The sequence below is a fragment of the Crotalus tigris genome, unplaced genomic scaffold, assembly GCF_016545835.1.
Source record: "Crotalus tigris isolate CLP2741 ecotype Arizona unplaced genomic scaffold, ASM1654583v1 scf7180000017694.5664430, whole genome shotgun sequence".
Classification (NCBI taxonomy): Eukaryota; Metazoa; Chordata; class Lepidosauria; order Squamata; family Viperidae; genus Crotalus; species Crotalus tigris.
In genome coordinates, this window is record NW_024096572.1 from 9,431 (window position 1) to 33,516 (window position 24,086).

Here is a 24,086-nt window from a genome sequence, read left to right on the forward strand (position 1 = left end):
GGTAATCTAGTAGTCTAGAGAGGGACGGATCCGAGTCCCCAAACCGCACCCGGGACTGGGCGGCCGCAGCTCCCAGCCTGCCACTTCCTGCCCGCCTCCAGCCAGGCCAGCGGGCTTCCCCGCCCCCGGCTCCTCCCGTTGCCGCTGCGCGGGTGCTGCCTCTCGGAACTAGCTCGGGCCCGTGGGAAGGCGCCATGGCGCTGCTGGAGCCGCTAAGCGCAGCGCAGCTGAAGCGCCTGGAAGAGCACAGGTACAACGCGTCCGGGCGCTCGCTGCTGGAGCCGCCGCTGCAGCATTACTGGGTTTGGCTGGTGGAGCGCACGCCGCTCTGGCTGGCCCCCAACGCCATCACGCTCGTCGGCCTGGCCTTCACCCTCGTCCCTTCGCTGATTCTCATGTACTACTGCCCTAGCGCCACCGAAGAGGTACGGTAGTCCACGCCGGGGAGACTCGCCTCCGCCGTCGCCCTTGTGGATGCGCGCTTCCCCTGGTTTCGCTTTAGCGCTCTCCCGCTATGGGGCATTGCGGAAGGCGGAGGGTCAGGTTGCCGGGAAAGAGAAAAGGTTGGGCCGCCCTGGAGTTCAAATTCCAGGGGTTCGCCCTGTCCAGCCTATTCAGCAGATACTCAGACTGATCGACAGCAGTGTTAAGATCTTAGCGTACTTAGGATATACTCTTTAACTCGTCTCGTGTGAACTGCCCGGTAAGCTTTCACGGAGTCTTGCAGTTCTTTGCCGTGCACACTTTCCGTAAGAGAAGCTCCCCTCCGCTCAGGGGAAGAAGGGACTTATTGTTGGCCAATCCTGCAGCCTTGTGGTTAGAAATATGATGGGCTGTGGAGTCCAGTGTGTGCAGATTGTGCTGAGAAAGGTCTGTGTTGGCTGTCATAATTTTTTTTTAAAGAAAATATTTGAGTCATGTTGGAATTTGGGGAAAACGAAGTAGCTCAATCACAGAGTTTGTGTAGGTGTGCATTTATTTAATGGTTAGACTTACACCATGCCTTTCCTGTGCTAAGGCATTTAGGATTGGCACTTTGGATTAGACTGGTGATCCTTGACCAGAGTCACAGTATGTACGTTTTGAGCTGTTCTAGTAGAAGCTAGGAAAGGGCTGATTTTAGACATTTTTGCCTCTCTGAAAGAGAAATGTTTTTCATTTATAAAACAAGTTTGTATTTGCATAATACACACAAAGATACAATTTTCTTTTTGTGGAGTTTCACTGCTGATGACTCCATAGATATATTAACTTCTCAACAACAATAAGTAAGTGGCAGCCTCCTTTTTAAAGTTCCCAGTCGACTTTCCTTGCTTCTGGGAGTTTCTGATAGTCTGTATCTGAGGACTGCCAGGTTTGACCCTGCATGATTTTTCAAGATTGACTACTAGATCATAGTCCATGATGCATATTATTATCAGCCCAATTTGCTGCAGAATGAAGGCCTCTTCACTGAAGATGATTTATTTTATGAGCTCAGTTTCCATAACTGCCCATCTCATCCAAGTGACTCTTTATGGTTTGTAATGTACCATGCTAGTCAACTTTGGATTGGTAAATAGATATTATTTAACTTTCCTGTCTTGGCTCAGAAACAATGACTGGCCCAAAGGCATTCAGCTGGTTCCTGTTCCTAAGGGAGGACTAGAACAGGATCTCCTTGCTCATGTTTTTTTAGTAAGATAGAGAAACTGTAGACCAGGTTATTAGCTGTAGTCTTAATGAGTGCCTTATCGCTGGTTTTGTAACCTACTTTAAGATACAATGTGCTGAAGACAAAGTAGTGATTAAGGGGAATGTCATAACAGATGATCAAGGCCACTCTGTCCTTATTATACTTATTAGATGAGAATGGCAGAACAGCTTGTTTCTGTATATTTGTTTCAGGCTCCTCCTTGGGTGTTCCTCTTTTGTGCATTAGGAATCTTTATTTACCAATCTCTGGATGCGATTGATGGAAAGCAAGCCAGAAGAACAAATAGTAGTTCTCCTTTGGGAGAATTGTTTGACCATGGCTGTGATTCTATTTCAACAGGTAACTTTTTAATTAGTTTAGGCTTGCATCATGTACTGATAGAGTTGGAAGGAGGTCTTTTAGTCTAACCCCTGTAGACTAACCCATGCAGTCCCCTCCTCTAGTCAAAATATAGGGTTGCTTCTCTCTGTGAATTCAATCCATGCCTTTCTAGACAACTTGCCATAGTTCAACAGACCTCACTCTCAAGTTCATCCTACAATCCTTCAGATGGAAATGAAGCCACCTTAACACTAGGCCTGTAAATTGCTTCCAGTCTAAAGGGGAAATGTGCTTTGATGCATGTGGGCATGTAATAACTTTTTGCAATTCTTTAAATCATTAAGTGACTTTTTCCTACATCTAATGGCAACTCCAGAGGGCTGTCGTGTGTCCTGGGGGGGAGTCATTTTTGAGTTTCTACTTGCTATCTTGAGTACCCTTGCATACTCCATATCCAGAGGGCTGAAACAAGTGTCACCATGCAGAGCAGCCCAGGAAAGAAGTCCTTCCATCCTGTAGAACAAACATTCTTTCTGGGCAACCAAAGCAATTTCTGTCGAACATTTTCATCTAAAACCAGACTGAAATTTGTCTTTCAAAAGGTAAAGGTAAATCTTTCCCTTGTCCAGTCGTGTCTGACTCTTGGGTGCGGTGCTCATCTCTATTTCTTAGTCAAGCATTGTCCAAAGACACTTCCATGGTTATGTGGCCAGCATGTCTGGGTACACAGAACACTGTTACCTTCCCACTGAAGTGTTACCGATTTATCCACTTACATTTGGATGCTTTTGAACTGTTAGGTTGGTGGGAGCTGGAACAAGTAACAGGAGCTCATCCCATCATGCAGCACTCAGGCCTTGAACTTGGCTGTCAGCTTTCCAGTTAAGAAGCTCAGCTTCTTTAACTGCTGAGCCATCACACCCTTTGGTCTTTTAAATATTTAATTAATAGAATTGATCACAGGTAGGATATTTTTAAAAGGAAGAGCAATTTGAGAATGGAATCACTTATCCAAGAAGCCAGACGGCTATCTGTTTGGCATACTTTAAACTGGATTTCTACACAAAGTTGGAAGTTGGATTCAAGAGCCAAAATATTATCTTCTGGTTCTATAAACCAGCTCAACATATATGAAGTAAAATGAGTAGAAGCGAGGTGGTAATTTTTTAGATTAAATGAAGATCATATTAGCAACAATTCCTGGAATGGAGAGTATTATTTTTTATGGGCGCTCAGCTCATCAATATTTTTTTAAATACATGGTGTCTTTTATAAAGCAGGGGTAAGAAAACACATAGGTTTCCTAAGATGGGTGGAATTTACTAGTTAGTGTGGGGATTCTTTTTCCCACTTAGTATAGCTTCCATTTTACTTACCAATGAAAGGTAAGTACTGGTTATGCCCAAAGTCTTATTTTATCGATATTCTCCAAAACAGCTATGAAACCTAAATTAATTTGCCTTTTCAGTATTCGTTACTGTTGCAGCCTGCATTGCAGTTCGCTTGGGAACAAATCCAGATTGGCTCTTTTTCTGTCTCTTTATTGCGATATTCCTGTTTTACTGTGCTCACTGGCAAACCTATGTCTCCGGCATGCTCAGATTCAGCAAGTAAGTGAATGCCTGTGAATGCCTGGATAACTGAATTTGCAACTTGTCTTAAGAAAAAATTACTGTCACCCTCAACTTGGACACCAGGTTTTTTTTTTCCTGAATCCTAGTAGGAAGTATGTTATTTGTGAATTCCATGCTGAGTTAATAGTACATCAAATGAGATGATAATACTTCACAAAGGAGTTTGAAAGCTAGGGAGGTTAGATGGGAAGGATCAAAAACTTTGCAGGAAAGGTTATAAGATACTAAAGATGAGTCAGAAACCTTAAACATCTGCTATTGCTTTCAGCTACTAAGATTGGGATGAAAAGGGGATGAAAAGAGTCCTGGGTAGCACAGTTGTTAGAATACAGCATTGCAGGATAACTCTGCCTGCAGTTCAATCCTGACAAACTCAAGGTTGACTCAGTTTTCATCCTTCTGAGGCCTGAAAGTGAAGAGCCAGATTGTAGGAGGCAATATGCTGACATTATAAACCACTCAGAGAGTGCTGTAAAGCACTATGGAGCAGTATATAAGTCTAAGTACTATTGCTATTGCTATTTTTTTTAATGGTTATCAGAGAGCAGTTCTCTTTCTGAAGCTATTGTCTGTTTTAAGGAGCTCTCTGGCTCGGATTTAATCCCGGTTTAGGTAGAAGACCATGAAAAGAGACAAAGTTTTACTGGTGTCCAGCAATTAGTATTTGGTCAGCAACAGGCAAATAGGTAGATGTGAAGTTTGGTTCACATATATCCCAAGTTATGATTTCTTAATTGCATCAGGATTAGTTGGATTTGTATCTTACTTTGGGTAGGAGGAGATAGTGATGCTTTATTTATATTTCAGCCATTATTTCTGCCAATTTATACATTGAATTAGGAAAATATAATTACAAGAAATAAAATAAATTATTAAGCTACTTTCATTATTAGTAGTAGTTCCCTGATGTTTACATTTATTTTAGAAAAATGTTTGAATAACCTTTGGCATATGAATCCCCATTCATTAAAAAAAGTCACTGGTATGAGTTAATTTCTTTTTTCTTTTTTTGTTCTAGAATTGATGTGACTGAATCTGAAATAGCTATAATAATGATGCTTTTATTATCCTCATTTGGTGGAACAAGAATGTGGGACACAAAGGTAAGTCAATATACCTACAGATTTAAATATATTTTCATATCTCTGAAACGTATTGATACTAAGTGATTCTAATTCTTTGCATTTTGTTGAACGTTGATTTTTCCTACTTTTAAATGTTTATTGTGAGATGCCTTTTTGCATTTGTAATGCGTTTTCCAGTGCATGAATTCAAAACTACGTAAAAGAAAAAGACTCCACATGTTATAATTAAAGTTTGTATTAAATTACTGCAATTATTTAAACATATGATGTTCCATAATACTCCCAGTTCTCTGCTCTTTATTATGTACGTGTTACCAGCTGTCTGTTGTTGTTCTCAAACATTCATGTACCATTCAAAGCTGTGCTGAATTTATTGCTATAAGTCAACAGGATGCATCTCTCTTTTATTTTCTGAAAATTTCAGAGCAGATTGTGCTCCTTCTGCTTTCAGAGCTGGACTATTTTTGTCAATATGGTAGGATTTAGATCAGACATGTCAAACTCGCAACATCGCGCAACGTATCAGGGTGGTTTTGCCATTGCTAGCAATGGGGTGGCCGTGGCTTCTGGATGACACGTCCGGCCCACGGTCTGGCAGTTTGACACCCCTGATTTAGATTTACAGAAAGTAATAAGAGAACTACTGTTCAAAGGAAGCATGAGCTAGTTAGGATGACCTCTTGAAAATGTTGACAATTACATCCACTAGATATTATTTGGATAACATAACATGGATAAATGTTGGATAAATCTGATCTTTTTACTGGCGATATCTTAGCCTCCCTGGACTTTTCAGCCTTTTAGAAATCCAGCAGACTGAGTAAAAAAAAAAAATTAACTGCATTAAAGGCAATAACGAAACCACTGCATAAGTATTTATATAGTTACAATATACACTTTCAACATTTTACATTTATGAACATTTAAGCAATTCATAAGCATCACTTGGCTGACTTTATTCTTGAAACTGATTTAATATTCTGGCATACTTGAATTATTGAATACCTGCATGAAACCAATTCAGTGTTCAAATATTATTACTGAAACTTTTCCAGTTTTCTTTTGAAAATGATTTTTTTCCTCCCTGAAGCTAAATGTAGACAGCTAAACTACTCAATTTAAATCATCGTCACTGTGCAAGTTATTTTATTGGAGTAATGGATTATTTAAGATACAGTAATCTCGGAAATTGCATCTTAGGCAACTTTGTATTCTGAAATGTAACCTACTTGGTTACAGGATTCATTTATTTTGCTTTTCTTTTTAACCTTTTGCTGCCTCTTGGAAGTTTCCTTCTAACTACAGTTGAATAAAAAAAGGTAAATATTTGTGCTAAGTTTTATTAGCTAGAATATGTGGATAATACAATCTTGAGATCTGATCTAAGCAAAATGGGCAGATGGTATTTGCATTTCCTGTGATGTTTACAGCTGTATAGATCAGTGAATATGAAGGAACTATCCATTTTCTGGAAATGCAGTTGATGGTATATAGGTAGACCACATTCAGCAACTATTCAGACTTACAATGAACTTACAATTCCACTGAACAAGGAGACTTAAGAGCAGTCCTTGTAGTTGCAGCCGTCATAGCATCTCTGCAATCACATGACTGCAGTTGGGGCACGGTTGTTGAAGCGTCACATGGTCATCATTTCTAACCTTCAGTGCCAGCTTCTGACAAGCAGAGTCAACGAAGAAACTAGCAGGAGGTTGCAAAAGGGGATTACACGACATTGTGTCCTAATGACTGCAAGGGATTTGCTTAACAACAATAACTGGAAACTATTCAAATTGTCATTGTAAGTTGGAACAATTGTGTAACATTGTACTTTATGTAGCAACAGAGCTGCTGCTCTCAATTACTGCTGTTAAGCAAAGGCTACCTGTATACTAGTACAGGGGTAGGCAACCTTGGCTCTTTTATGACTTGTGAACTTCAACTCCCAGAATTCCTGAGTCAGCTATGCTATGCTGAGTCAGCTATGCTGACTCAGGAATTCTGGGAGTTGAAGTCCACGAATCATAAAAGAGCCAAGGTTGCCTACCCCTGTACTAGACTATACAATCAGGTCCAGTTACTGTACTTAAGAATGTTTTTTTCTTGATTCCAAATTCAATGTCATATATAATTGTAAGATAATTTAAAGAATAGTGCTTGTGTGTCCAGTCTTCAATCATAATCTGGGATTGCTAACAGAATTTTTGGATATGAGTGGCATTTGCTTGTAAGTGAAGAAAAATGGATAATTCAGATAAATTGCTAAGTTTCAGTAGTTGCAGAAAGTTTTAAACCTTTTAAATGATCATTTTCTTTACAAGATCCCTCTGCTAGAACTAGAGCTGAAGATATTACCTATTGCTGCTTTATTGTGTGGGACGGTATTGTCAAGTTATACTTATTTCCGAGTAATCTTTGGAGGCGGTGTGGGGAAGAATGGCTCTACAATAGCAGTAAGTATTTGTAAGATGTTAATTTTGGGTTAATGTAAATTTTAATTAATGCTAATGCAAATTGAGTGTTATTTTGTGTACTCTGTTTTAGAAAGCCTTAAATGCAATATGCACTGTGAAATGTACTAATAAAATTATGCTATAGCTTGAATTGCTCTACAGCTTCATATTACAAAGGAGAAGTGGAAAAGAGATAATATAGCAGCCATGAAATTTCTAGATCAGATTATTAATTTAGTTCTTAAGTATCTGTGGAATTTTTGCTCACTCTTGCTAAAAGTTCTCAAAGCAAAGCCAATCAAGCAACTTATCAAGCAATTTGATAAGCCTTTTTCTACTTCTACCTGGTACAAAAGCCAAAATCTTCTTTAAAAGATTTAGTGAACTATTGGGACACACTAGCTTTTACTCTTCCTGACAATATTAAACTTTCTAAAACTACCACTTGTTCAGCAATTTATTCAAAGTGATAATGGCAATGAACAAGGAGGACCTACAGCCATTCTCAGAGTTCTGGCTGTCACGCTGTCCCCACAATCATGTGATCATAATTTGAGTGCTTGGTTACCTGGATCACGATTACACAATCACAACCAGCCACAGTCACATATTCTCCATTTGTAGTCTTTCCTGCCAGGTTCCCACAAACAAATCAATGGGGAAGCTTGCAGAAAGTTGTAAATTACACCTATAGGTCATTTCCACCATTTTACTCACTGTTATGTGTGGGCACTGTAGATTATGAGTGGGGCTGTGAGGGCCACTCTGTAACAACCCCCACCTGCCTATTCTGTGTAGCAGCCCCCAAAGGCCTGGCCATGATCCATAACACTTACCTGTGGCCCTCGCCAGCCCCATTTGCCTGCCTGCATCCCCCAACAGCCTGTCTGTACTCAGAAGCATCTGTCTTCAGCCTCTGCTGACCTGCTTGCATTGAGATGTGTCCATCTGTAGCACTCATCCACCCACCTGCAGCCCTCACCTGCCAAGCTGCTTGCCTAGGGTTATTTGAGGTTTTCTCTTAATGACCCGCAGTCTCTGGGTTTTGATGGCAAAACAAGATGCAGTCACATGATGTCTTGATTTAGGAATGCATTGCTTAGTGATGGAAATCCTGATCCCAATTGCCATCATAACCTCGTCCCCTACATTGCTTAGGAATTAAACTGCTCTGGAAGGTTCTACGGCTTGCTCTAAAAGCATTTGGAAGCTTCAAATGGTGACCAATCTCCTCTCCCAGTTTGCAAAGATTATCCATTGAATTCTGGGTGATTTCGGAATTCTGGTTTAATATTTAAAGATCTAAATTGTTTGACATCGGATAGAATAAGGCAGATTTCTTCCATGCATTTCTTCCGACATGCATTTGATTTGATTTGATTGAAATTCAGTAGATTGTATTGTTTTGCATAGTTTCTAAGGGCTATTATATTTTGGGTATTGCTAATTATATTGTAATTTGTCTGTTATATTTTAACATCTACTTATGTTTACTATTATTATTTGAGCTACAGAGAGAAATAACAAAAACATACCTTATTAAAAAGAATACATAAATGCCTTTATGTATTTCAGGGAACAAGTGTTTTATCTCCAGGCCTTCACATTGGTCTAATTATTACTTTGGCAATAATGATCTACAAAAAATCCCCAACTCAACTGTTTGAAAATCATCCCTGTCTGTATGCCTTAACTTTTGGATTTGTGTCTGCAAAAATTACACAAAAATTGGTGGTAAAACATTTTTGATATTTGGTGTACATATAATATGTTTAGCTGATGTAACCCAAGTATTTTAACATATTAAAGAATGCTAAAAATCAGGATTAATGTGATATTAATAAAAATGTCGAAGTAATACTTTCTTTGATGCATATTCACCAAGAAAAGAGGCCCTTTGAGTTCAGTCGAATTTATTTCCAAATTAGTGTGATTAGGATTGTAGCTAATGTGGGCAAATTGAACATATGTTTCTTAAAAACTACTTAGAGATCTAGAATATGATGATAGTATATAAATTCAATTTTAAAAGTGGACACTTACTGCAAATTATGGTTTATTAATACAAACAAACAAAACAAAGAATGATTTCATGGTACTATTTTGCCAAAGCAAATATTTGCAAACAATATAGTTTCAGATCTTATTATTAAGGCCACATTTACTGGACATCAAGATGATCTAGAATGTATGTATTTACTCCATGTAAATCCAGTTTTAATAAACATTGAATATATATTGTATATTACAGTTTCTATTCTACATCAAAATTATTAAAGTTTGTATCTGTGATTAAGTACCGCTACTAGCAGACAAAATCTGTTCAATATTTTTGTAGTTTTTATTTTATTAAAAAGTGAATTCTTACTATTCTTACTGAGCATACATTCTAGATCAATTTGAATGGTTTTTGATTTTATAGCATTTTAATATCTCCCAAGACTTGATAGTATATTTGCATTGCAAAAGGTTAAATAGAATCTAAAGTCTTAATTTAATAGATAACTTAATTTCTGTTTATAGGTAGCACACATGACAAAAAGTGAGATCTTACTTCAAGACACTGCCTTCATTGGGCCAGGCCTCTTATTTCTAAACCAGTACTTCAATTGTTTTATTGATGAATATATTGTTTTATGGGTTGCACTGGTAAGTAAATTTCCATTGAATTTGCATGTATTCTATTTTTAATGTAATTTTGTATATGATTACACATAATGTTTGGTAATTTGAATTTTGAGTGGATTATCTAATTTAGAAATCAAGAATTGAAAGAAGTTATTTTAAAAACTGAAACATACCTAAGCGGTCTGAAATAAATGATACAATTTTGTAAGAATTTTAGAAAAGTCTTTAAAAAGAAGGTACAAAGACATATAGCAGCTTTATTCGTAACAAGGCAGCGATAAGGAAAAGGCACAAATGGCTGTGCTCCTCAAATAATGGATAGTGATTCTTCCAGCGAGACAATAAAGGAAAAGAAAATGTGGAATTAATCTACCTTGAAAACGCAAATCCCTTATGTCTTAAAATAGCCTCCACAAAGTATATAGTCTTATAAAGAAAATATAATGTCATCATTCCTTATCTGTCCAACCTATGCTAGAGTTTATCCAAAGTAATCTAGATTTAGATAAAATGAGGTCATAAAGAAGAACTAATGTTATTGAATCATACTGAAACATTAAATAAAAGATTTAAAAATCTTTAAATGTCTTTTAAAAGATATCAAAATGGCACCATAATAGTAAGCTAAAAGAATCACATTATTACTGAAAATGATTATGAGTTGACAGCATAGTCTTGAAAGGATGAATGATAGATATTGATTGTGTGAGAACACTGGGATAGGAAACCCAATATCTTTATCATATCCCTAGAAACTCTATGCAATGTAGCATAATTATCCAAACATCTGTAGGAAATACTAACCAGGAGATAGCTTAAATAAGAATACAATTGACATACATCCTTTCCTGTTGCTCCCCTGAAAAACCGGCATACATTACAGCTTTATTGAAATACAGCAAATATTTCCCCTTTGAGTGGACCTCAATTACTGTAAAAGAATAGAGTGAAATCTTTTTTCTATAAGTCATTTCTATAACTCATAGGGGATGGAGTTTCTATCTGAGAAGAAATCTGGCACCAGCAAAAAGATGCTTTGAAAAAGAAGCTAAGTTAATTTGACCAGGAACTAGTTATTTTCCTTGAACATGTACTTGTGAGAGAAATTAACATGTATCAAACACTAGTGAATAAAGACTTTTCAATTTTTGAAGTTAATGAAATTATCCAGTTGTTATTTGAGGACATTTCTGCAGAAACTCCATCATACCATTAGATGATATGAAAAAAAAATCATGAAAGTGAATTATTTTCCATAATTTCTAAATGAGGATAAAGACAGTCTCATATTTTTGTCATATAGTCTATTATCATTTTACATTTATACTGATTAACCTGCTTTTCAGCCATAGCCCACATTCCCTTTGTCTCCTGTCTAAATCCAGCTTGAACCTGCTTAACTTAAGAACTTGTTTGCTTATTGCAGCCAAGAAAGATTCTAGCAGGCTTTCTTGTCATCTTTGCGAATACCCTTAAGCTCAGCTTTCCGGACTCTCCTGTGGAAAAAAAAAAGTGAGGGAAAAAAGAGAGAATAGAATGCCATGAATTTGTGTATGTTTAGGCAGGAACATAACTGAAGAGAGAGAAAAGACTGCACCACATGATGATTTAGATTTACTGTTAATAGCTGTCACTAATGGATTGAAATATATCATTATATTTGCATGTATTAACACCAACTTAGAAGAGGAGGCAACCATGGCCTTTTATTTTTCATTCATTACTCTGTAATTTATTGGATGCACAATTGGAATTTTCTCTTTCTGGGGGATGGAAGAGTGAGAAAATTAAACTTTATAGTTTATACAAAGACATATTTTCTATAATTGTACAGAACAGTAAAATATTAAAAGTATTACAATTCTCACTTGATTGGTAACTTTATTTTTTTTATTTGGCTTTACAAGAATTTAAATTATCTGATAGAGCCAGTAGTAGGATAAAAGTAAGAATAATTCTGCTTGTATGCAGTAGGTGCTGTAATATTAACTTGTAAGATTTCTTTTTCCCCTTCTTCATCTTTAGTTCATCTCGTTGTTTGATTTGCTGAGATACTTTACTGGACTATGCCTACAGATTGCTGCTCACCTTCACATACAAGTCTTCAAGATCTCACCTCCTCAAGCTTTTGAACAGGTTCACAATCATAATGAGTGACTTATAATTAAATGTGAAGAAAAGAAGAAGTAGGGGGAAATCTTGAATTATGGAAAATATTGTTTTAAAAGAAATATAAACCTGAAGGCTTTTTAAGCAAACCAAATATATGAAGGAGTTCATAAAATTTCAAATTATACTAAGACGTGTAGTTATTTTGAATCACAGAAGCTTTTGTTAAAAGATAACTAATCCCTGTGTAAATACTTTGTTTGTATACACATATGGTTAAAAGTCTAAAGCAGGTAATCACTAGCACGGACTATTCCATGAATAAATTTGACTTTTTAGGAGAATAACTTTACGATTAGTATATAGGTAGAAAAATAGCATTATACATTCTGTAATGTCTTGACCTTTCAAATTAGCTAAAAATTTAACCAATGTAGATAAAGAAATCAGTGATTAAAAGGCTATGGTATTCTTTTCAGGTCATACAAAATATAGTTTGCATTTTTGACTTTCAGTTGAAGTTTGTGGTAGACAGAAACATTTAAACATTTTCCGCCTCTGGCCTCTGGCACACTTTTTCTCGTAAGCTGTAGTCCTCAGCTTACAATGGCAATTGGGACCTGAATTCCCATCATTAAATAATGCAGTCATAAAGCACAACATCAAGTGATTGTCACTTAGCAACAGCAATTCAAGCAGTCCCAGCTGGCTTTACTAAATTGCATTGGCTGCAATTTTTGACCAGTTTCCCTATTGACTTTACTTGTGGGAAGCTGGCAGAGAACATCAGAAATCATGATCTTGTGATCACAGAGATACTGCAATGGATAGAAGTATAAGGAGTCATCTTAAGTACCATTCGTTCAGTGCCACTGCAACTTTGAATAGGTTGTTGAATAGTCATAACCCAAGGACTACCTGTATTTGCTTTTCATCATATACAAATATGGGATTGGATGCCCTATTTTGCCATTGCAAATTGTAACTTCCCAGACAGCAGTTTATAAAAAGGAAAATTTGGGGCTGGTGTGGGGAGGGTAAGTACTTCAAAGTTTTGGATATAAGAGAATGAAATCAATCCCTTTTTTCAAATGTGAAGCCATTCTATTTTTGAACATAAACTAATCTGGTCCACTACATTTAGAGCAACAAAAAGTCTATTTTCATTTACAAAAATGTGTTGCAAATACATGCATTTTTTTGGTATAAAATAGACATTAACATTTTAGAATATATTTTGCAGAGCAAGCAATGTATTCTTCCTTTTGAATGTTTATGTCTCTAGAAAAACTTATAACCATAATTCTTTTCCTTATATTGTTAGATGAGTTTGTTTTGTTATGTAACACTGATGCATTAAGTTTGTTAATTTATGAATTTATCTTTCAAAAACTATTCCTAGATTATGGAAAGCAAATATGATGTAGGAGCCATGACTGAACACATTTAATAGACATTATGTTTGATTTCAAAAAATGTGTCTCATCTTAACTTTGACACTATAATAAAAGCAGTTGTAGGTGCAGTCAGGATAGTTTGATTCTTTTTAAAATATTGCTCTCTGGTTATTATTTTTTGCTGTTTTCTATTGTACACTTCCATAAGGGAATCAATCCCAAGTGGCCACTGCTTATATGTTAAGTAAAAAAAATTCCAGTCTGCACCACTAATTATTATAACATCTCTCTAGAAATTAGAAAACCCAATAGAATTATAAGAACAATCTATCACCTTGAATTTTAAATGAGGTGTAAAAAAAGCCTCATAAGCTGATCTATATCAAAATCATATTTACAGATTCAGTTGAAAAATTGCCCTTATGCAACTATGGTGAATTCTATATAGAAAATCATTAATTAATGGAGTGGCATTATGGTAATTAATAAGTGCAAAACCTTGATATTTAAATATAATAAAATATTTCAAGCAAATTTTGGTGAAAAAATAGAAGAAATATATTTAATATTTTTAAAAAAGAAATCAGATTTGAAACAATTATAAATTGCTTTAACTAAGTATTCCATAACTGTATAAATACTGCATCTGTAATGTTTGAATGTGTGTTAGAAGTATGAAAATGTAAATTATCTTTAAAATTTTTGTTTCATAAACTCAATGAATCAATCTTTTGATATTTCAATTGATGGTAAGAAACATTTCAGTTGGAAATTAGTGCTTTCTTACTCTTTATTCAATAATCACTGCAATGGTACTTTAAGGGTTTTTAATTTAATTACATAAATTTGTATTTTCAAAACAAGTTTGATGTATCAATTAACTTCTAATTTTCCATTCAAATAGTACATTATGCCACGTATTAATACATTTAAATTAATACAGTACTAAATCTGGAAAACATAGTGTAATATTTTACCATATGATAGTAAGGAATTTGTAAACAGTATTGTTCAATTCTCATGTTAAAGCACTTTATTCTAATGTGTGTAATGCTTCCCCCCCCCCTGGCTTTTAGGACTTTTTCATTTTGACTTGAATTTCTAATTCAACTAATGGACTTTTGTAACTACTGTGCCTAACTAGGAATAATCCTACACTATAATATTTTGAAGTTTACAAATACTGTCATAACCAGGTATTTACATTTGTAATTTGAAAATGAAGGAAAAACGTTATGATAAAAGAATCATAATATTGTGAAAATGAAAAAACAGATATTGTTTTTAATTACTTGTTGATTTCTCTTGTAACAATGAAGTATTCAGACACATATAATTTTTAACATGGAATGTGAAACAGTCTCTTTTTTTCTCCTCACAATAGCTAATGTGTATATATGTATCATGTTATTTAGGTACAAGTTGTTTCTCCACTGAACCATCAAAATAACATGGACTGAAGAGATTTGCGAACAGTTGCCATCTCTTGCTGTTGCTGTTATGAGAAAGAAAGAAAAATATATTGATCAAATGCAGCATTTTGTATCACAGTACTCTTAGCTTGTGAATTATAAACAATATCTTTTCTATTTAAGTCACTGAAATTTTCATAAATCAGTATAAATACTTACTGTGTCCATCATGATTTTCTTTTGCAACATGGACATTTCTTTGCGAAGTTCACTCTGTGCCCCTGCTAAAAGACTTTCATGAGTCTTTTCCATGTCTTCCATACTCTACAATTAGAATTTGCCTTCATGAAAACTGGACAATAATTCACATCAAGAACACTCTTTCATTTGTAAAGTTAAAATATAGACTAAATCCTTCAAATGTTTAGTATTCTGAGGAACATAATCTCATATAGGGGAAATGTTAAGTTACCAAGATAAAATTCATTTGGAGGAAATTTACTAATCTTGGCACTACAAGTTCTGAAGTGATTTGGGAAGAAAACCTGAAAGATAATAGAAAAATCACTACATGCATCATTTATGTATGAAGAAAGCTTGAAAGTGGAACATTGTTGAGATGATACATATTACATAAGAAATTTGTCCAGTAATGAAAATCAGATGTTGGATTATAGTATCAACTCCAGTATGTTATACTGGCATTGTTAAGACTGATCTCAAAATTACATGATGGAACAAAAATTAGTAGAAATGTGAACTTGATAAAACTATGTCCAGAACTACCATTTGATTTAAAAATGACCTTTATAAACTGCTCATATAACTGCTTAATTGTTTTCAGCCTCTGACTTTGAACTATTCTTGCTTGCTGGAAAGCTTTCTGTTGTTGTCGAAATACATTCTGAAGGGGGAAAAAGTATAACGGTTAATAAGTTGATATAATTCAATTACAGAAATTTTCCTTGTTGACAAAAGACATATCAGGAATAGACTTATTCCAAGTTTTATGGTGCTGCATATTTTCAGTTTCAAAACTGTTTGTGTACACCTGAATTCAACTTGAATCCTTGATGTTCAAGTTTATTTTGGGAAAGAGATCGCTTACAAAACAATTTGGGATAGCTGGTTTAAGACTCAGTTCTGGCAGAAAGGAAAGTTAAAGGTGTCTTACCTACTTACTAACTGGGCTTAAATCTCACCTGTTTTAAGCAACCTTATAAACTGCTTGACTTTGTTAATTTTGATGAAGTGCTTGACTTTGCTAATTTTACTTGAATTTCCTGCACTCTGTGTGAATAAATATCTTCACAAAGTTAGGAATGCACACAATTTTATGCCACTGAATATTTCATCTTTTATCTTTGATTATTGATTGATAATTTCTCCTATACAAGTCATCTTCAACTTACAACCACATTTAGGACCAGTATTTTTATTGCTAAGCAAGGCGGTTGTTAAGTGAGTTGCACTGATTTTATGACTTTTTGTCAGTTAAGTGAATCACTGCAGTTGTTAAGTGAATTGCAGTCATTAAGCGAATCAGGTGTCCCCCATTGACTTTGCTAGTTGAAAGCCAGCTGGGAAGGTTAAAAATGACAATCGCATGACCCTGGGATGTTGTGAATGTCATAAATACATGCTGGTTGCCAAGTGCCTGAATTTTGATTGCATGACTGTGGGGAGGTTGTGACAGTTGTAAGTATGAGGACTGGTTATAAGTCACTTTCAGTGCAGTTGTAACTTTGTTCACTAAACGAATGCTTGTAAGTCGAGGGATACCTGTATCATAGGAAGAAAAAGCAGAAGTTGGCATGAAATAGCAATCTGATGGTTAGTATAATAGAAGAAAACAAACCGCTAGCTTTTCTTCCTGTTCCTCTGCTTTCTGTATATCGGCATCCCATTGTTGAAATACATGCAGGAACTGCTGAGAATACTCATGGTTAACCTTTTGCCTACAATATATATTTATCATTACAAAGAGTGTAATATGTAATATCTTGTAGAATAAATCCACAGGAGTGTGGAATAAATGCTGACTTTAACAAACTAAATTGGCATACTTGTGGGAACTCCTGGAAGATTGCAGACTTTAATGCTTTAAGTATCAACATTGTGGCATTTTTTAATATACAAACAGAAATGAAAATCAATGATTTTTTTTAAAAATGTTTAAAAATGTTTTTATTTTTAAATCCCTGGGTTAATATAATCCAGATTCATTCACATCATATGTAATCCAGATACTAAAAAAAGCAGCTAGGATATTTCTCCAAGGGCTAAAAGTTTGTTTTTCAGTAAGCAAAATGCTGAACAAAATTTAGTCATAATTTACATATAGTCTTTGACTTTATGACCAGTTGCTTAAAAGTCATGATGGACTCCAAAAATGGGACTTATGACCCAAAGTTCTCATATCCAGCCGCCATGTGGTCATGTGACCATATTTTGAGCACTTGGGAACCAGCCCACATTTATGGGGGTTTGCAGTGTCCTACGGTCAAGTGACTACACTTTGTTTTTGCAGGAAACTGGTGTTTACTGGCAAAAGCTTACCCTATAGCAAAAAAATGAGTTCATTTAAAAACCATGCTCACTTAGTGATCACAGGGTTTGCTTTGTGTGTTCACTTAATGATTGCTGCAAAAGTGTAAAATCAGATCCAGTCACATGAAGACTGGCTTTATAATGGTCATGACTTAGGACCGAAATTGCAAGCTCAATTACAGTTGTAAGTCAAGGACTATTTGTAAAGAATTAAGTAATGATTTTCCTGTGAAATATATGATTCTTGAAGTAACTGACCTTTGTTCCTGTTGTGTTTTCCAAACAAATTCTATTTTCTGGTTGCTTGTTTTAAGGGAAGCTTTTGTATACATTTCTAATCTTTTCCTTTTAGCCAGAAGAGCTTTGTTAATGTCCGCTACAGTAAGAGAATTGTACAGTGTGTTTTTAGCAAGTAGATTTAACACTTTGTAATAAATCCAAACATTACTATAGCAACTTTTCAGACTAATTTTGAGTATTATATACATTGTACACCTACCTATAATATTTTCAATAAGCCAGTATGCTGATAAATATTGAATCATTAACATTATCAAATGGATAAATTCTACTACAATACCAAACTGTACTGGTAAACATAATGTGCCCTAATGTATGATGATCAACAGAAAAAGCAGTAAAACAGGTTTTCCTTACAGTTCCACTTAATCCTTGAAAGTTTTTCAGTAAGGCCATTTCAAAAGTTTAACTTCACTTGAGAACCAAACTGGAAATGCATTAATTAACAATTTTAAGAATGTGCTATAAACCTGATAAAGTTTAAATCAAGGGTCCCCAATCCCCCAGTCCGTGAACCAGTACGGGCCACAGCATGCCAGCAATTGGTCCATACAAACAAGCAAAGCTCCATCTGGGGGATGCAGGTAGCACACAAAATCACATACTTTCTGGTCCCTGGAAAAACCTTTCTCCACGGAACCGGTCCCTGGTGCCCAAAAGGTTGGGAACCTCTGGTTTAAATGATTGTAAGTAAATTATATAATAAACTACATATAAACAAGAAGCAATTTCCCAGGTTTTTGGGAAGAACTTGATGCACATGACCATCATACCAGCAGGTACACAGAAATAAAAACAAAATATTGACTTTAAATTGAATAAAATTTAGATATTAATTCAATGTTAGCTGACAATTTTGAATACATTAAGTATTCAAAAAGTATTTTACCTACTATTGATGTTGCACTTCAAATATTAATATATACTGAAGGATCTTATGAATTGATTTACCTGGTTTATATTATTCCTACCTACCCCTCAACTCTTCTTGGAGAAATTACAAAAGTAGGAAACCTAAAATACAGTAAAGAATGTAGAATAGTGTTACTACATTCAGCTCTAGTGACATAAATTATGACATACCTCCAAATCGTTCCAGCATATTCTGCACTTCTCCACTATAAAATAGATTAATTTTAAGAGTAATTTTTGTACATTATAAAAAATTATATTTCTCATATTGTTTTGTAGCAACAAAATAGAGATTTAACATAGCATAACAATTATATAGTTAATATGTACCCATATACTTAATATTTGAAATATACTTTCCTAAAACATGTTGTACAATCAATACTGTGAATGGCACCTATCAATATTAAAAATACGGTAAAATAGAGAAAAATATAGAGATATATTATTAAAAGAAATAATTGAAGGTATTACCTGTGAAGAAATAACTAAGTAACAGTATTATCATTAAACTGTGGTTACTGAATTCCTGAGTTCAATGAATATTCAGCTAATTCTGGACCAAGCAATCAGATATTTGTAGCCTACATATAATATTATAATCAAACCATTGTTAAGTATGTGACTAGCCCTTCTGTATTCAGCATATGCGTACTTTATTGCAGCCACCTTATGTCTAACTGGATGAGAATTATAGCATCAAAGGGAGGATATTCAACGATGGTATTTTATTTATAGCTATTGCTGGTATGCTCATCTTTATTTTTCTTATCATAAAAGTAATTGTGGAAGATTAAAAAAACTGAATCAAATTTTGTAGAGATGATGAGGCAAAGCTTTATTTAATAAGTTCAATAGTTCTTATTTGGCTTACTATTAGTTCATTTACTATACAAAAAACAAATGGATCCTTGTCAAATCAAATTTGGATTTCAGGTTGCAGTTCTATAATTTCTTTTTTTAAAAGCAACTCCCGCTTAATTCAGATAGATGTATTTCCTATTTTTACTATGAAAATATCTTCATTATAGAGCAATTTTAACATTTTAAATTAAGTTATACAGATAGTCCTTGTGTTACAAAGGCAATCAGGGTTGGAATTTCCATCAAGTGACAGTCATAAAACATGATGTCACATGACCACTTAGAAAAGGCAATTGCTGCCACCCTCACTGGCACTGTTAGGCATTAAGGTCATTAAGCAATAAGTTCCTTGCCATTACCTGCTGGCTTTCAACAACCATAAGGGAAGCTGGTAAAAAGCTGCAAGTCTTGTTGGCTTGCAAGCAGGCTGGGAGATAGATAAGTGGCTGATGTCAGGTGGAGGAAGGCGTGCAAGTGGCCAGGGAGGCACAGCATAAGTGCAGCAAGGGTCCAGGAGGGTGGGCAGGTGGGCTAGTAAGGCAGGACAGTGGGATGGCATGTAAGTGAGGAGATTTATCTGACCAACTTGTGACCTTCCTTGTTGGCTTCCTGTTTGTATGAAGCAAACAAGGAGGATCACAAATTGCAATCACATAACTGCCAAAGCATGGAAGCAATATAAGTGCAAGTCAGTTGTCAAGCATCCAAATCACAATCATGTGACTACAGGGGTGCTGGGATGGCTAGAACTTTGAGAGCCAGTCATAATCACAACTTGTTCAGCATCATTGTAATTTTGAATGGTCACTGAATAAGTGGTCGTTAACCAAGCACTATGTATATTTTGGTATAAATTGCTAAAATATCTAATATATCTAATATGGAGTTCAGCATATCTAGTCTGAAAAACCCAGGAAAATTTGTTGGTTGCAAAGAGTAGGTGTTTTCTGAATTTTTGTTATCTAATGGCCATCCAGTTTTGCAAATATGATAGTCTTATTCTATTAGCATGTGGATTTATAAATTCTGCTCTGTGTGATGGTTATAAGTCAATTTCCCAATTCAATTCTTAGTTTAAAGAGAGACTGAATGCTTGAAATTTCTCATACTTGTATTTTTTGATCCAATCCAGTAATTTAACAAATTCTTGTTTCTATGTAAAATAAAGACAAACTTTATTTAAAACATGCACACATTTTTGCAATGCCATCTTACACTGACCTGACAATCTTTCTATGCAATATCGTATGAGTTGATATACAGAAAATTATTCGTAAGTTGTCACCAAACTTACGAAAAGTTTTATACATATGCACTTCTGATTGTGATAGACTACTATAACTCTACTGCTGTGATTATAAATGTATAATTACATTTAATATAATAGCTGTGCATCAAAAAAAATGAGTGAGAAAGCAATTTACCCAACATCATCCTCAACTCCTGCATGAGGTAAAGTTACTGAAGGTCTTTTCTTCCCATGTTTATCAATCACTGGAGCTTCATCTTTACAGAAAAGCAAAATATAAATTTAATTAGCTGCATCACCAGGAAAAGATGAAAGAAAACAGGTCAGTCCTCAGTGTTCCTCAAGCTGTGTGAACCACCCCAAACACCGAGTGTGTCTTGTAGTGTCCACTCATATGCATGAGGCCAATGAAGCTGTGACATGGTAATTACATTCACTAATCCAATCATACTTTCGCTACTCAAATTTAAAACATTACAAATTTTCATAAATTAAATCCTTATAGTTCTATGCTGAGCCTGATATATCAAATTATTGTGCATTACTTATTTATTTATATCCCATATGGAATATTTTATAAATAACTCAAAATGGCAAACACGTACAATAAATTGTCCTTCCTCCTCCTATTTTCCTCACAATAACCCTGTGAGGCGAGTTGGACCGAGTGTGTGTGACTGGTCCAAAATCACCCAGCCAGCTTTCATTATCTTCTGTGTACATTTTTCTGTGAGGACAACCAATAAAATAGCAAAATGAAATATATTTCAGAACAAAATATGGAAGAGTGAACAATAATTGTATTGTTCCATTTATATCTGCAATATTTATTCAGCCTAACAGCAGCTCTCCAAAAATCCCAGCAGAATTTCTTCCTGTAATATTTTATTATTCCGAAGACTGCATTTAAAGATTTTATACATACAAAAAAAGGTTGTACTATCAAGTCACACACAGATTTTAGGGTTAACGTGCAAAATGGTTTCATTAAATATTAAAATATTATTTAATTTCTAATTAATTTTTAAAACGTTTTAATGCTTTTAGAGAATCAGCTATACTTTTTTCAGCACTATACTTTAGTGACATACTCATGATAAAAATTATGCAAAAATCTTAGCTGAAATAAATTACAAAGCATATCAGTTTGTAAAGACTGTGTCCAAAAGTTTTGATATATAGTAATCTTTTGTGGACTAGAGTTTAAGTCACAATAAAACTTTTTGTTTAAATTGCCGTGAATGTTTGTTGTTTTTAGTGCAACAAACTGACAGCTACAACTTGGAAAACTGTACTGTATGTAAACTTCAGAGCTCTTAAGTGTTTTGAATTAGTGCATGAAAAAAGTTCAGATGCCTCTAAAACACTAAAAGTATAACAGAATTCTGCTGTTTCCACTCTCATAAGCACAATATGAATATATTTCTTTAAATGTCTATCAGGCTGTTTTGGGGCACTTCTACATAATTATTGATAATTGCTTACTTTGTTTACTCAACTTTCCACCTCTCAAAACCTGTCTGTAGATAAATTTCATATGACAGATAACTTTGAGTTCTAAACAATGGGTATCTGGTGTAATAGTGGGTTTTATTGATTAAGTTGACTACTGCACCTTCTCTAATGTCCTCGTCAGAACCACTCAAATGTTTTTTTGGGTCATCTTCAAAGTTATAGACATGTACAACTGAATCTTCTTGTGCTAATTTGGTTGTTTTTCCTGTGGATTTTCTTCCTGATGGTGCCATGATTTTCTAAATGCAGTAAAATTTACATAAATGTACATCATCAACATTCAAATGTCACATTTGTTTAATTAAATCTGAATACAGAGTAGTTGCATCTTGCATCTTTTTGTAAAGCTAATTGGAATTCAGTAATGTTATGTCCCTTATGTGCAGAATTTCTTATACTATACAAAGACATTTTTCACAGATGAAATTAGTGTGAGCTTATGAGAAAATACTCGTCTAATTTTTTACTGTCACTATACATAAAACAACTATTTCATCATCCAAGTTTAACTGAATAAACCAATCTCATAAATTAACAACCTAATTTGTTTTAAGTAAACTGCAAAACAGACCAAAATACAATTTTATTATTATTCCAACTTTATAGAATTGTTGGCTTATTAAAGTTGTTTGTGGATCAGTTGCAGTTCTCAGTATCTGGTATCTTCATGTTTCAATATTTAAATACTGTAGTTGAAATGCTAGAAAAGTCTGTTTGTAGTGAGGAGGCTTTAAAATACACACACACACGCGCGCGCACACACAACCAGTAGGACACTGAATTACAAGATTATAGTTCTGCATTTTATTACTCTGGGACTGGTTGTTGCCAACTTGTATTATAAAAACTATATACTGTACATGAAACACAGACTGAAAAATGCTTCTTAAAAGAGGCACAGTAATGTCTTTTTGGTATCAAAGCTGTCTTTGGGATAGGATTTTATTTGTATTAGACTATAACATTCTCTATACATTTGCTGGCTTGTGAGTTACCGACGCTAACAATTTTGATTGGAATATGCAGACACGCTGAAAGTCTATATATAAATAAAAGTTTAATAAATGAGATGAAAGCCTTTTCTAAGTATCCTATTTCCTTAATCGGCCCATCTTTTCCTTCGCCTTTCCTGGAAGTCTCTCCCCGATGCGCCCCTGGAGGAAAAAGGATAGCGCAAAACGATCCCTCTGCTCGCTCTTCAAAGCAGCCGCTGCCTCTTATTTCCCGCCCAAATCACCTCAGAGCCGAACTGGCGGCCCCGCTTTCTGCCTGAGCTCATCTCCCCTATGCGGACGGCACAGCAGGCCACCAGCTACCCACCTCTCGCCCAGCCACACATGCACCCAGATTATCCCTCCCGCTAGTTTCTTTCCGCCCCAAGCCCCGCGCTCTCCTCCCCCCACGCAGAGAGAGAGATTTAGAGAACATGCCGCCCGCACCCAGCTCTGCTCTCCTGAATCCTCCCCGCCCTTTCTTCAAAGGCTCGGTCTGCGCTTGCGTCAGAGAAGACTCTGACTCTCGAGGGAGCGTGCCAGGCTGGGCCGTCGACCGCGGGAATTTGGAGTGGCGAGATGCTTACTTTCCTTTCTTCATGACCATTGAAGAGTGGGAAGAAAGGAAGGACACCTACATCCGCTAGAAGATTGTGAGATAGGGGACCATATATAAATCGAAATAAACAACACACAGGCACATATAATACCCAAGATTGTGAAATGGGCATTTCTATCAAAGCACACAATCCAAATATAGCTTTTTGAACCTACTGCATCTCTACCTGGTGTTGTTTGAACCTAACCTGGATGCTTTTTCACCTAAACGTCTGAACTAGTTCACAAAGCCGCTTTTCAATTCCACTCCGCAATCTGTTCCGGAGATTCCTCCCCCCTCCCACGGGGCGTGTGTTTCAGTTTAGAAGTCTTACTGGAGGCTTAATACTCCCCCCCCCCCCCGCATGCCTT

At 35.5% G+C, this 24,086-nt stretch overlaps 2 protein-coding genes across 7 annotated transcripts; one reads left to right on the forward strand and one right to left on the reverse strand.

Moving 5' to 3' along the window:
* Nucleotides 1–187: 187 nt before the first annotated feature.
* LOC120305857 (cholinephosphotransferase 1-like) lies at nt 188–14,949 on the forward strand. The gene is made up of 9 exons (XM_039338163.1): nt 188–425; nt 1,888–2,035; nt 3,486–3,627; nt 4,670–4,754; nt 7,058–7,189; nt 8,765–8,923; nt 9,713–9,838; nt 11,843–11,953; nt 14,739–14,949. The coding sequence occupies exons 1-9, from the start codon at nt 195–197 to the stop codon at nt 14,781–14,783; spliced, it is 1,179 nt and encodes a 392-aa protein (XP_039194097.1). The 5' UTR covers nt 188–194; the 3' UTR covers nt 14,784–14,949.
* Nucleotides 12,324–23,990, reverse strand: SYCP3 (synaptonemal complex protein 3). 6 transcript variants are annotated; one of them, XM_039338170.1, is made up of 9 exons: nt 23,363–23,496; nt 22,226–22,364; nt 20,786–20,867; nt 18,669–18,703; nt 17,544–17,661; nt 16,594–16,693; nt 15,541–15,639; nt 14,955–15,059; nt 12,324–14,818 (listed from the first exon to the last, which is right to left on the reverse strand). In XM_039338170.1, the coding sequence occupies exons 1-9, from the start codon at nt 23,402–23,404 to the stop codon at nt 14,765–14,767; spliced, it is 774 nt and encodes a 257-aa protein (XP_039194104.1). In that variant the 5' UTR covers nt 23,405–23,496; the 3' UTR covers nt 12,324–14,764. The 6 variants fall into 6 exon arrangements, with proteins under 6 accessions (XP_039194104.1, XP_039194103.1, XP_039194099.1 ...); XM_039338169.1 differs by lacking the exon at nt 23,363–23,496 and adding an exon at nt 23,924–23,990 and having other exon boundaries at nt 12,324–15,059; XM_039338165.1 differs by lacking the exon at nt 23,363–23,496 and adding an exon at nt 23,903–23,982 and having other exon boundaries at nt 12,324–15,059.
* Between the last annotated feature and the right edge of the window lie 96 nt (nt 23,991–24,086).